At 45.0% G+C, this 14,211-nt stretch overlaps 1 protein-coding gene across 4 annotated transcripts in view; it reads left to right on the top strand.

The window, feature by feature from the left end:
- Positions 1-14,211, top strand: part of TRIM9 (tripartite motif containing 9) — a 116,673-nt gene that overhangs the window by 71,018 nt on the left and 31,444 nt on the right. For all 4 annotated transcript variants that reach the window (XM_077126780.1, XM_077126779.1, XM_077126777.1 and 1 more), the window contains exons 4-5: positions 11,377-11,487; positions 12,575-12,728. In XM_077126780.1, coding sequence (XP_076982895.1) covers positions 11,377-11,487; positions 12,575-12,728 — 265 coding nt within the window. The remainder of the gene's footprint in view (positions 1-11,376; positions 11,488-12,574; positions 12,729-14,211) is intronic.

The following is a 14,211-nucleotide window of genomic DNA, read 5'->3' on the forward strand; positions in this document are numbered from 1 at the left end:
CCCGTTTGAAGGCACACACGTGCTTCTTCCTTCCCCAGAGTCTGGGCAGCGATGTGGCTGGAACATGAATCTTTCTCCCTGCCTCTGCAGCGGGCCCGGCTGTGACTCAGAATTGAGGCAGGCAGGAGGCTGAGCTGTGACCTTTTGCGCAGTCACAGCCACAGGCCAGCTGATGAGGTCTGGGTGCCACGATGGCCCGACCTCCAGCTGGCATCCTCTCAGCAGCCTCATCAAGTGTTCTTGATGATTTTATCAAGGAAAAGGACAGGATATTCCTTGAGTGGTCATTCCACGCAGTCTCTGAGAAGATAAGGAAAATCACACAGTTTAAAGTTGGAATTTGAGCCATTCATTTGAAAAGAAAACGCCAGGGTCTCTAATGCTCAGAGAGGTCTCTCCTGGTGGTTTGGGCAGTTCACCTTCCAGAGTGGCTACTGCTGCCTCCTGTGGTCTTTCCAGAAGACCCTTTCACAATCGTCTGAACTCAGGCCGTCAGGGGCCCCACACTGACCCCAGCCTCCTCGGAGCCTTCTAACTGCAGAGGCATTGGACCCTCCCAGGGGGGCCCCCGTGGCCGGGCCATGCATCATTCACCAAATGCCAGACCCTGGGGCGTTTCACTTGGACGCCCCCTCACCGTCAGTCCCGTCTCCTAGTGCTGGTGACCAAGTTACCTGGTTTGGATTTCCCCAAGGCCTTGGACTGCGTTTCGTCCGACGTGGGTGGTAATTCCTCCAATGTGGAGGGGAAAGTGGGGCAATATTAAAGATACTAATTTTTTCACCTGAGTCCCCTGAAAGTTTTCCTGTGTGGATACCAGTCTTGTAGATTTGCCTGAAACAATCTGGAAATGGCTCTACTGCATAAGAATTTTCATCTGTTAGAGCTGAATGAAATCTAAAGAAAGTTTAGCTTCTTTATCTGAATTAAATTCCAGAAATGCTGTGAGCTGTAACCATGCAGTTGCCAGACCAGCCACCCAGGATGGCCATCCCTGGGGACCGAGTCCTGGCTTAACTGCCAGCAAGAGCTTCTTAGAGGCAGCACCCTTCTAATTGTGCAGTGGAGACCACCTCTTTACCCTTCACCCTCTGTGAGGCCCTTCCTAATAGTATCCCCATTTTAGAGGTAAGGAAACCATGATATTAAGAACTGGTCCACGGAGCCCGAACTTGAACCCTGGTAACTGGCCTCAGAGCCTGGCATCTGAACCCCTGCTCTGTTGCCTCTGGCTGGTCAAAGTGCACTGCAGAGAGAAAACGTGCCCCCACCGTTCCCGTCTGTCAGCTCCTAATGTCCACCTGCTAGGAGCTGATGTCCAGGCAGGGACCAAGAGGAGGGAGGGACACAGAGGGGACACAGAGGGGACACAGTGCATCCTGCCCTTACAGAGCTTACAGTTCAGTGAGAGGAAGAAATCATGCCCACGAAGGACCGCGACCTGCTCAGAGTGAGCTTCCAGACAGTGGCCCACGCTCCAGAAGTTCTGGGGGGGCGAAACGACAAGCAGCGGGAAGAGTCACGGAGCCCGTCCTGGAGGAGCCTTAAAGCGGCCGGAGCTGCGGGAGGTGGGTGCCAGCGCGTCACTCACGGTCTCGGCCGCAGGGAGCCTCGCGTCAGGGCCGAAGGCAGCCGTCAGCGCGGACTGCGCCGTCACCATTCCAGTTAGTCGTGAGGACTGAGGGCGCTGTCTGTTTCTAGCGCCTGGTCTACTATGACTAATACATCGTCACAGCAGCCCCGGTTCTAGCACCCTGCAGAAACCCAGAGCTTTCGTGTCCTCAAACAATCATTTGACTCATGTAGCGTGATGTAAAATAAAACCTCAGTTGTCTTTGGGAAATGAACTGAACAGCTAGGGTTTTCCTGCTGAATTGATCAACCCTTTATGCATCTAGCTGTAAATGTTTAACTTTTTCTTGGTGGGAATCTTTTTTATAACATTGCACATACTTTCCTGACATCTTTAAAAAGAACATAATGAACTAAAAAGTCGTAGGGTGACAATAGTAGCAACTCCAGATTTTCTACATGGGAGTGACATAAGAGCAGCAATCAGATGAAAAGGAGACTCAAAGATTGAGAAAGTATTATTCATCAATATCAAAGAGTGGCAGAGGAACAAGACAACCTCCTGCCCCTACACACACAGAGACACACGCAGACACACGCACACATCCTTGGTGCTGCCTCTGTAGGCAGGACTATGAAAATCAGAGATGGGCTCTGCTGTGGATGCAGATACAGAATGGCATGAGAATGGCTTTAATGCATCGTTGGCACACTGCATCCAGACAGTACCTCCTCCTTTCCCCAGCAGTCCATCTGTCCTGATGGGCTGCCCCAGCATGGCAACTGATGGCCTTGGCGGCTGCTGAGCAGGAACAACTGCCCACCCTCATTCCAGCTTCCCAGAGTGGGGTTCCTGCCTCAGGCCTGAGGGCTCCAGAACTGGGAGGCAGGTGGCTAGTTGTCCCCACGGCAGCAAAGCTGTTCTGTTTTCTGTCTCCAGCAATTTGCTTCTCTGCTATTTTCAGCTGATTGTATCTGTCATTGCTTCTAAAAACAGCAGCCAATGCCTCTGCTACTGCCATGACTCCTGCCGCCAGCCTCCACGTCTCCCTCCCTCCTCTTTTCCCACCCTCTCTTTTTTCCTTTCTTGTCACTTTTGTTGCTACTCAGCTCTGTGAGAAAAGACTGGTCTTTTATAGATATTTTGCCAAGCACAGTACTTCTTTATGTCTTTGCTGGCTACCTCATTGCTCACAGTCCTTCAGGGATAATCTTATGGTCTTCCGTTTTCCCTTGGCTGTGTTCTCTGGAGCCTGCTTTTCACTGACCGAAAGGGGTGCTGTGTGCATTTTTCTGCCAACTTTCTTTTCTTAAGCCTGTGGGTGCTGGAAAGCCAGTGTGTATTTACACGATCATTATAATCTCCTCATGTCCTTCTCTGAGAGCACTGAGTGCCTGAGCAGACTTAATAGTTCTGGTTCTGAGGCAGGATGGAGCAGAACAGGGACCAGGCTTTATCACTTGCTGTGTTTGTAACCTCAGAAAGTCTCTTAACCCCTCTGTGGTCCCATTTCTTCACCTATGCGTGAAATAATAATATTGTCTCTCACCTCATAGACAATTGCAAAGCTTTTAGCACAGTACTCAATAAATATTTGCTATTATTATTACTGTCATCATTAAGAGAGAATGACTGGAAATGTGGCTTCATTCAGCACACTGAAGAAATGCTCCCAGAGGCGTCCTTTCCATAGCACCATGGTCCATACTGTAGAATCAGCCCATAAATAGGTGTGGTTGTCTCACCCCCAAACAGCTGAAATGACAGTATGGTGGAATGGCCTTTTGAAGACTCGGTTATGGTGCCAACTGGGTAGGAAAGCCTTGGGACAGGGTTCTCCAGGAGGCTGTGCGTGCTCTGAGCCAGCCTCCACTTTGTGCTGCTGTTTCTCCCGTAGCCAGAATTCACAGGTCCAGGAATCAAAGGGTGGAAATGGAGTGGCACCACTCACTGTCACCCCTAGTGATCCACTAGAAAAAATATTTGCTTCCTGTCCTCACAGCCTTAAATTCTGCTGGACTACAGGTTTTAGTTCCAAAAGGAGGAATGTTCCCACAGGAGACATAACAATGATTCTACTGAACTACAAGTTAAAACTGCCACCCATATACGAGGGGCTCCACATGTTTCTGAATCAACAGGCAAAGAAAGAAATCACTGCTGGCTGGGGTGACTGATCTTCATTATTATGGGGGAAGAGGACTGCTGCTACACAATAGAGGTGCAGAAGAGTTTGCCTGGAATACAGGAGATCCCCTAGTATCTCTGAGCACTACCATGCCCTGTGATTAAAGTCAGTGGAAAACTACAACTCAACCCAGGCAGGACTACTAATGGCCCAGAAACTTCAGGAAAGAGGGTCTGCATCACCTCACCAGGCGAACAACCATGATCAGGCGAGGTGCTTGCTGAGGGCAAAGAGGGTATGGAATGGGTAGGGAAAGGAGTTTAGTTGTAAACACAAGCTGTAGCCACATGACCAGCTGCAGAAAGGAAGATCATAATGTTTATGAATATTTCTTCCCTGTTTTATTAGGAATATGTTTGTATATATACATAAAGGAAATGTTGTTTCCTTCTATTATTCCCTTATCATATAACATATGTTGTATTAATGTTATGTCATAGTATTTAAGTTACAGAATATAAAATTTAAAAGCAAACGTTACCCAAGGATCTGCATTGTCTTCTGAGGAAAGAGTTAGTGCATTCCCTGTTATACGTGGGACAGTTGAATTATGTCAGGTGAAACGTGTGACAATCACTGTTTATAAGGTTTAAATATTGTTTAATTAGATGTGTATGGGTGCTGAGTTGACAAAGGGTGGACTGTGATGGTTAATTTCTTGCATCAACATGGCTAGGTTATGGTGTCCAGTTGTTTAGTCAAGCAAGCACTAGCCTGATTGTTACTTTGAGGGTATTTTGAAGATTTAAATCACTAGTTAGTTCATTGCATTTATGGCTGATTGCATCTACTATTAACAAAGGAGATTGCCTGCCAGTCGAGGACTGAATCATGTCCCCCACGAAAGGCATGTTTGGGTGCCAACCCCTGGTTCTGTGCATATGAATCCATTTGTAAATAGGACCTTGATGATGTTACCAGTTAAGGTGTTCCCAAATGAATGAGAGTAGACTTTAATCCAATATGGGTGAAGTCCTAACATGCAAAGGAGATTGGACACAGAGAAAGCCACAGGGGACAGCCAGAAGCTGGAAGTCAACAGAACCCACCAAGAGGAGAAAGGAAAAAATGCCACCATGTGTATGGCCATGCTATGGAAAAGCCAAGGACACAGGACCTCCAGCAGCTCAGGACACTGCAGTCTTCAGGGAAAAGCCTCACCCTGCTGACAACTAGATTTGGACTTCTACCCTCAAAACCGTGAGCCAATGAAGTTCTATTGTTTAGGCCAACCCACTGAATGGTATTTGTTTTAGCAGCTGGGAAACTAAAAGAATAGGTGCAATGATCTCTGAACCTGGGAAATTCTTTAGTGGCCTGAATTTTTCATCCCTATAATTTACAAAGTTTAGTGAGCAATTTTTGATGGGTTTTTTTTTTTTTCGCACGGGCAGGCACTGGGAATCCAACCCAGGTCTCCAGCATGCAGGCGAGAATTCTGCCACTGCACCACCATTGCCCGCCCTAGTCAGCTATTTTTAAAAGCTTAAAAAAGTATGGGGGAGGAGGGCTTTGAGACATACGCAAATGTGACCATATTTTAGGAACAGTGTTTAAAATGCAAATTACTGTTAATAGTGTTCTGTGGTTTGAAAAATGCCAGAAGCATTTTCGAGATGTGGCGAACTAAAGCAAGTACCAGAAGGCACTGGAGGGAAAAATGCTTGTGTGCTTTCAAGAAATATCACTAACTCATATTTTGGAACTATTTGAGCAATGTCTTGACAACCAGCAGAGTAAACTGGATCCCTAAATTTCCTGTCCTGTCTGTATATTCTGTTGACATCCTTCCCAGGTTTTCCTTAGCTGAACAATACCCTAAAATGTCTTCATGTCTGTGGCCCTCACAGAGGATTTATGACTACACGTAAATTAGAGTGTGTATTAATGAGATCTGTGCTTTCTTTGGGAACTTTACAAATGTCATTTTTAGTTTGGTTATTCCAAAGAAATATCTAAGAATTATTTTGATATATGTAAAATTCAAAAATTGAAATAACCCTGAAATCAACTTAAATGTGGTCAACTCTACTGTTTTAGAATGAATCAATACATCAGATAGTACAAAGTGACAGGTGGCTTCCTATCTCTAAGCTCTCAGATCCACTGACAAAGAAAGAAAAGTATAGGGTTATTTTAAAAGGTACTAAAAAAAAATAATCTTTAACTTCCGTGCCAACAAAATTACTCAGCCAGGACGCTATGGGCCGATGTTAGAGCTTACTTTGTTATAGAGCTTTACATTTTGAGAGTACCTCCGAGTGCAAATCGCAGCTGTCTATAGAATGCTTGATTTTGAGTGCTAGTGAGCCTGGGGGTGGTTTGAATAGTGACCGTTTCGCCATCCCCTTTTTATTATAAACTGTCGGCGGGAATGTTGTGCTCCCGTGATGCTTCCCAAAAGTAATGCTGTGGCTGTATCGTTAGGAGCACAGACTTACTTTGAGAATATTATCGTCAAGTATACTTAACAATATATTGTTGCTTACTTCAGCTTTTTTCCCACGGCTTCAGGATGGGCAAATAATCCTTTTATGCAGATCAGCAGAAAGAAGGAGGGAGAGTGAGAGAGAGAGGAAGGGAGGGGAGGGGGGACAGAGATGGGAGAAGGAAGAAAACACTCCCAAGCTCATGAAGAATTTAAAAATAATTAGATATGATTTGACTGGCTACAGCAGTTAGCAGAAAGAAAAAGCAACGAATCAAGCTATGATCCACGCAAGGCAGTCAGACTAATGGCAAGGGGTCCAGTCAGTTCATTACAATGCATGCATTTGGGAAAACTAGACACACGGGGACAACTTGAGACCTTCAGCAGGTTACTGTTGATTGCCAACACATCACTCGTGGGGAATACCTTTTCGTTTCCTTTGGCTTCTCTCTGTAGGTGCGGAAGTGGCCATATGTGAGGGTGGCCATACGTGAGAGCAGGGGTCCCTGCAGAATCGCCAGTGTACCCCCTCACAAAGCTTGGGCTCACGTAGGTGACGGCACACACTCTTGAGCCCCCCTTTAGCATTGCCACTGAAGGTAGCAGAGATTTTCCTCATGCCCTTTCCCTAAGCCTGGACATGGCGCCCCTCATTGCCCCCAGAAGGCACCTAGCACAGATGTGCTAGAGTAATGCACAGTACCCTGCTCTCCTCACATCCTAGAAGACCCCACACCACACACGTCACGCGGCCCCTGCAGCTGCCCTTCTGAGTGCCTGGGGCAGCACCACCGACTCTCCCCAATGGCTCCCTTGGCTAACTCAGGTGTACAGGACACAGCGTTCCCCATCCCAAGGGCATGCTTTGCAGAGTCCGCTCGATGAGGCAGTTGGCTAAGCAGGTGAGTGTTTTGTTTATTAATAGGACTAAATGATTTGTTCTTGATTAACAACTGAAAGCCTCACACGTATTCAGATGACTCAGGAGCTGATGCTGATAAGTTAGTGACACTAGTGGAGAGGGTGGTATTTGCCTGATACCATGTGGGGGAATAATCACATGTGAGAAATTAAAAATGTGCTTCCTTCATTTAAATGCCTCTCAGTTTCAGAGAAAAAAAATAATAATATAAAAATTGCATTCTATGCTAGAAAAAAAAAGCCTTTCACCAGGTAAATCTAACAGCCAAAGCACTTCATATATAACCCACAGATGAGTAAATACGAAGTGTCAGTTGGGCATCTTGTTTCAAGACGTGACAGAACATGAAAACACTCCCAACACTGACCAAGGACCCTTGGAGAACAGATTTTTCAAGCTTGCATTTTGAAACTAGTTGCCTCCTAAACAGAAAAAAAGAAAATAAGATCACCTTATACTTAGGGAAATTCTTTTCTCAAAATAGGAGAGAGAGAAAAAATGTTAGTATTTACTTACTGTAATAAGTGATATTCCTCCAGAGCCCATGAGGAGAGAGAGTAGTATGGGAAAAAGTATTTATTAAAAAGAAGAAATAAAGAAAAATTTAAGCATATATATGATGGGAAAATAAATGGGGGTTGGAGAAAGGTGTCAAGGTCAAAGTTGGATAAAATAAAGTAAGTCCCCTTAAATCACCATTAGTTCTTGCTGCTGCATGTGTCATGTAAGACTGAAGGAAAACTGGCCCGATAAGGATGGGATAGGAAAATGTAGTTGTGGATATGCAGGGAAAAATTTTACATCTGAATTATCTAAGCTGTCATGGGTTGTGTATGCTTCTGGAAAAGTCGAACAACATTCCATTCTCAGACAACTCTATTCGTAATAGGTTTCAGTGTAATCTCCTGACCTAAGAAGTGACCTGTATAAATTTGCCACTTACAAAATAAAAGTGTTCAAATGATTGAGAAGTGTTTGTCACCCAGAACATGTGGTGACTCGGCTAATAAAAGTTGTGAAAGGTTTTTCTGAAGCTATGGACTACAGATAAATTCATTGTCCCATGAGAGCTGATTTAGGCTTTTATGCAAATGAAAACATGAGGGTTTGTTTCTCAGTCTCTACTTGTATCCTTCCTGCAACTTGCACATTTCCTAAGAAAGGAACTTCTGAGTATTGCAAAGCTGTGCACATGGTGTCAATGGTATCTCCAGAAGTGGGCAATTCAAGAGAAAAAATGACAAGTCTCATGTTTTAGCTTGCTAAGGCTGCCAGAATGCAATACACCTGAGATGGATTGGCTTTTACAAATGGGGTTTGTTTAGTTACAAATTTACTAAGTTTGGAAGGCACATGGCTGCATCTGCTGGGCTTCTCTCCCAGCTTCTAGGTTCAAACCGCTTTCCCCAGACCGGTTCATTTCTGCATCTCCAAATGTCTGGTCTGAGCCGGCTCTGAGCTGCACTGAGCTGGGCTCTGCTGAGCTCTAGTGAGCTGCTTCTCTCTCTTCTGACTTCTCCTTTCAAGCCTGACCATTGCGGAAGGCGCTCCTCTAGGCTACTGCAGGGATGGTCAACCACACATAAAATTCACATGCTGATAATTCGAGGCCCCAGCAACAGAACTAGGTATCATCACCTGGTCAGGCTGACACCTGAACCTGACCACTACCTCTAGCTTCCTGAGAATTGTTTTCCATTAAAAAAAATCTTATGTTGAAATAAGTAAGCAGTGGTAGAAATAACACAGTTTGAAGAAGTTAGCAAATAAAGACACTCAACTAGAGAAAAAGTATTTATACTCTGAAAAAATCTAATTATCTGTCTGATTTTCACAAGATGGGAAATCTTACAAAATTAATTCAGAAGATAAAAGTCAACTTTAACACACCCAAAATTGCTGCTTCTGGGAGCCATGTAATTTGGTTATTTTAGCTGTGATTTTTATCATAGGTTATTGTGATCATTGAGGAATAATTGAATAAAATGTAAAAAGATGGACCAAAATCAATTGTAGCAGTTGAGAGCCAGGAGCTCAGGGATACTGAGTCCCTCCGAGGAGCTTGAGCCGTAGAAGCCAGGCAGAGACCCCTGCCGACGCTCACCAACTCCTTGACAGTGCAACAATTAGGCTCCGCAGGAGTGGGCAGAGAGCCCCAGCGCTCAGGCAGCTCTTCTATCACTGCCGACATGAGAAATGAACCTTGAGAGGGAAATTTATAGACACAGTTATGGAATTTTATGAAGAAGGAGGAATGTATTTCTTTCAACACATTTAAGCCACAAAATGATCACTGAGCTGAATTCTCTGGAAAGTAAACACAGAAAATCGGTCTGCTTAGGTGACGATGCTCAGATTTGGGTGTGCTTGTTATTCAGGCTTTGAGACCAGTCAGTCATCCGTGGCCCTAGGACAGATGCCCTTTTGATAATGAATAAGACTGCTGGGGTTTCTGCTACACAGCAGTGTTGGTACGTTGGCTACCAGAGTGAAAAAGCATCTTCTGGAAACAGTTTAGTTAGCCTTCAACAGCACAAAAGAATAGCAAATTGGCTGTCTTGGATTTTTTAAATGTTTTACTGATGGTTTTGTGTCAAGAAGCAGAAGCCTAAACTTCCTGTTTCCTTTCTAAAAAAACAAATAATTTGTATTCCTTGAGCCAAAAGAACAGATGGTTGTGGTGGGCTGTCAAAAATATACAGGATGTCAAAGGGAAATAAATCAACCAATGAATTTTAAATTTGATACCCCCTAAAAAATCCACAAAAATAATATTCACATCAAAGTTGGTTTCTTTCATCTATTCTGATAAAGAAATATCAAAACCTAAATTTCATTTTTCATTTTAATTCTTAATGTAAGTAAAAAAGCAATTACAAATCATCTGTCAGAAAATAGGAAAAAAAACAGTAATAATGACTGAGTTGTCAAAAAATTAAGAACATAAATGTCCAATAATAGGGGAACAGGAATGGTTAAATAAATTATGGCATGCAGTTACTGGGATATTGAAAACATTAACATTTATTGAGTGTGGCAGCATGGAAAATGCTATTGATAAAATGTTAAGTGAGAGGGAGGGGTTAAAATTGTCATATTCTATTATTGTAACCATAAATAAACGCACAGGAAATAAACACTTAGGAAAAAACTGAAAGGAAACATCAAAGTGCTCTAGAAATTTTTCATTAAGATGATAGGATTATTTGATTTGTATATCCATCTTCCAATTTTTCATAATGCAGATATAGAAAACTTTAATGGAAATAAATTTACAATAAAAAATGAAAACAAGGGAAATGCTTTAAAATAGTTATTATTAAAACCTCTAGTAGTTATTATCGATAACGTCCAGCACACCAGATATCTCTGAGGCTTATGAAAGTAAGAATATCAAGGATGAGAGCGACTAGTTTCTGGAAAAGCCTTGTTCGGCTCTGTGCTCCAGAAACCACTCCAGATTTGGGTCACTGACCAAAGGACACAGGAGACAGAAAGAAACTTTTCAAGGAATGTCATGTGCTTAACACTTGGCAAAGACAACTCCCCGGAGGCAGAAACGGCATTTTCTGGTAGATGCCTTTCTAGGTTAAAGCAGAATCACAGCCTGGCAAGTAGAGCAGCCTTTAAAACCTCTTTCCAAAATGAGTCAATGCTTCTCAGTGGGGTTGTTCCCAAAACTTCGGTCTGCTTCCATCCCCTTTCCCAGACTCGTTCCCCATTATCCCGCTGTCTTTCAGCAAACTTGCCCTCCACCCCCCGGCACTCCTGTCGCCCTCCCAAGGAGAGGGAGTCAGAACGAATGCCCCTGGAGCCGCCGCAGAGCGGGAAGGGAGAGGACCCCGGTTCCGGTGGCGCCTTCCCGTGGGGGGCCGTGGGGGGCCTGCTGTCTCAGAGGACGCAGCTGCGGCTCCCTTGGCTGTTCACAGCCTCCCTCTTAGAGCCGCTCACGCGACAGCCAGCTCCCAGAAGAGAAACCGCAAAGGGCTCTGTGGAAGGGGTGTCCTCTTGTGCCCGGAACCAGAACCGCAGGCCCCCACATCTGGGTCCCTGTGAGACAGCTCCTGTGGCTGATCTCCGGAAAGAGCCGTGGTCAGCCTGCCTTTCAGGGTGTGGTTACCCCCAGCTGACACTGCCGCAAATCGTCTCGTAATTCAGCTTCATTCCATGGCACTCTGCGGCTCTGGTTTGGAACTCTCCTAAGTCCCAGTTTGCCAGTACTGCGTCTTTTCCACCCGTTCTGTCCTCTCGTCACCCCTCAGGTGGTCCGAGACCAAATCTCCCACTGCACAGTGAAGCTGCGCCAGACCACGGGGCTCATGGAGTACTGCCTGGAGGTGATCAAGGAAAATGATCCCAGTGGCTTTTTGCAAGTAAGTGTCACCTAGTTTCAGTTTCACATTCTGAGTGTGAGTCCAGGAGTCTAGAAAGCCTTGGTGAGCTCCCCGTGGCCCTGCTGGGCCCCTCTCCGATGGCACCTGCTGCGGTGCCAAGGATGGCCGCTGAGTCCACGGACTCTCTGGAAGTCTCTGCCTCCCTGTCTTACAGGACTGAGAAGCGTGTGGCTACTTTTGGTTTCATTCTTATATTTATGAAAACATAATTCCTTTAAGTTCTTCCAAAGTAGAGAACTTGCCTAAGAATTGGATCCTTTTCCATTAATCTATGTTGGACAGTTTTGTCGTCTGGAAATGTCTCAATGCAGTTGCACAGGGCTTCTGCCTTCTTACCACCCCTGACCAGAAAGCTAGTGATTTCCCAAATATGGTGAAGTCTTCTCACTCTTTGGTAGTTTCGTCATTTCTTCAGTATGAATCAATTTAGTGAGATACTATGGTGTAAGCTGAGTCCTACTTAGGTTCTGATCCCAATGATGAAAGACCTTTTGTTAAGGATTACATTCACAGAACCCTTCTAACTCACGTTCTACTAAACTGGCCGACAGACACAGAGAGTCCAAACATTAAAAATGAAAGATTTATCTATCAAAGAATAAAGCGATAATCCCATGAAGGTGATATGCCTAAAATGTAAGGAAATTCCATATGCCAATTATCATATGCAGCCTCTCTATTTTATAAAACTCATTTTCAAGTCCTGACAGGATGTGTACACCTCAAACTAGAAAGTTAGGGTTGCTGGTTCTAGTAGGATTAACCCAGCGGCCACATGCCACTCCTTAAAGCTGTTGGCTTCCAGTGAATCGGTCACAAGTAGAGATTGCATGTGCAGGGTGTCCATCGGGTCAGCTCTCACTGGGGGAGTGTCCCCTTCGGGCCCTCAGCAGTGTCCGGTTTGCGTGATGAGTGCTGGGTGCCCCAGTCCTGCCATCTTCTCCTGCCGCTACCCCCCCCAAGGCAGGAAGGCAAAGTCTGTGGTGGCCTCAGGGGCATGGAGGGGCAGCGCGGTGTCTGGCTGGGGGTGGCGTCCTCCTCAGGCTGTGGTCTCTGCTGTGACTAGATTTCCGACGCGCTCATCCGGAGAGTGCACCTGACCGAGGACCAGTGGGGGAAAGGCACGCTCACTCCCCGGATGACCACCGACTTTGACTTGAGCCTGGACAACAGCCCCCTGCTGCAGTCCATCCACCAGCTGGACTTCGTGCAGATGAAAGGTACGTGCCTTTGCCCACGGTGTCAGGCAGCACCGTCCCGAGATGCGCTGGTGCTTAATGCAGGATAGAGCCTGCACGTCGAACTGCAGCGAACCCAACGCAGGCACCAGGTTGACGGGTCACCTGATAGGTGAGAAAGGAAGCCCAGACACCTCTGGCTGACGGTACAAAAGTCTGGGGTGGCTTCTATCGTATCAGGTAATAAAAATGTACTCTTCTAGCTGCGTGACCTACTTCTCCATAAGTCAGGTAAATTTAATGTTTGCCTCTTTGAGAACCTTAGAGATTTCACCTGTTCCGCATCAGAGAATAGCTGACAAAAAAGAGTAGGGAGAGAGAGCGCGTCACTGTACAGAAATAAAATCGTGTTACAGGAAGTACGAAAACTTGAAACCCAGAAATATTGATATAAATCAAGGGAGTCCAGAGTTGAAGTTACTGTTTCCAAATAGGCAGAGACAGAGAACAAATGGAAAAGTGAAAGACTAGTGGGAATCTGATGGGATCATGGCTAGCCAGTATTGATTAGGGGAAAGCAAGCCTGGATGCAGAAGGAAATTGAAAGTGTGAAATAAACATTAATATCAGTGGATGTGATTAAGGAGCCTCTCAGTGATTGGCAGGGGTGGGAGAAGTACAAATATTTTAAACCATCTTAGGGAAGTAACTCTTTGAAAGAAAAATAAAAATGCAAACCAACCATGCAACAATATTTTTATGGCACTGTAAGTAATACCCATTTGAAGAATATTCTGATTCTTTTCTTAACTTTTCATCTTGAAATAATTGTGCATTCACGGGAAGTAGAAAGAGTCGTACAAAGAGGCCCCATGTGTCCTTCACCCAGTTTCCCACAGTGGTGACCTCGTGTGTAGCTACAGGAAACTGACACGGGGCAGTGTGTGTGTGTGTGTGTGTGTGGTTGTGTCCACCTCTGTGTGGGTCCATGCAAGCACCACTGCAGTCAACACTCAGGACCCCCCTTCAGCACGAAGGGCTCCCTGCGCTCCCGGTAAAGCCAGCCCACTCCCTCCCCACCACCCCCAATCCTGGCAGCCACTCCTCTGTCCATCGCTAAGATTTCATCATTTTCGGATCTTTCTAAAATTGAAGGACTTGGTCTCCACTTTGTTTCTCCTGATTTATACATACACGTAATACATGACATTTAAGATGCAGTGCTTTAAAAAATTGTGTTTCTTAAGGAAAATCTGCATGCTTCCTTTTGTCAGACAGAGAGGCATATGCCCAGCAAGTGTTAGGGCTATATATTTAGTGCACACATCACGCCATTAAACTCATCCCACGACCTGGTACAAGTACTTCCTTATACTTGTAAAGGAATTTTGCTCTTTTATTTTCAATTTTCGTTTAATATATATTGCTATGAGAAGCTATCTTAAGTTTTGAAGTAGTGTACAGATTATAAGTAAAAAGTTTTGTTAGATTGACAAACATGTTCAGCATTTGTTTACTGAAGCAG

Source organism: Tamandua tetradactyla, chromosome 14 (genome assembly GCF_023851605.1).
Source record: "Tamandua tetradactyla isolate mTamTet1 chromosome 14, mTamTet1.pri, whole genome shotgun sequence".
In the NCBI taxonomy this organism is placed as follows: Eukaryota; Metazoa; Chordata; class Mammalia; order Pilosa; family Myrmecophagidae; genus Tamandua; species Tamandua tetradactyla.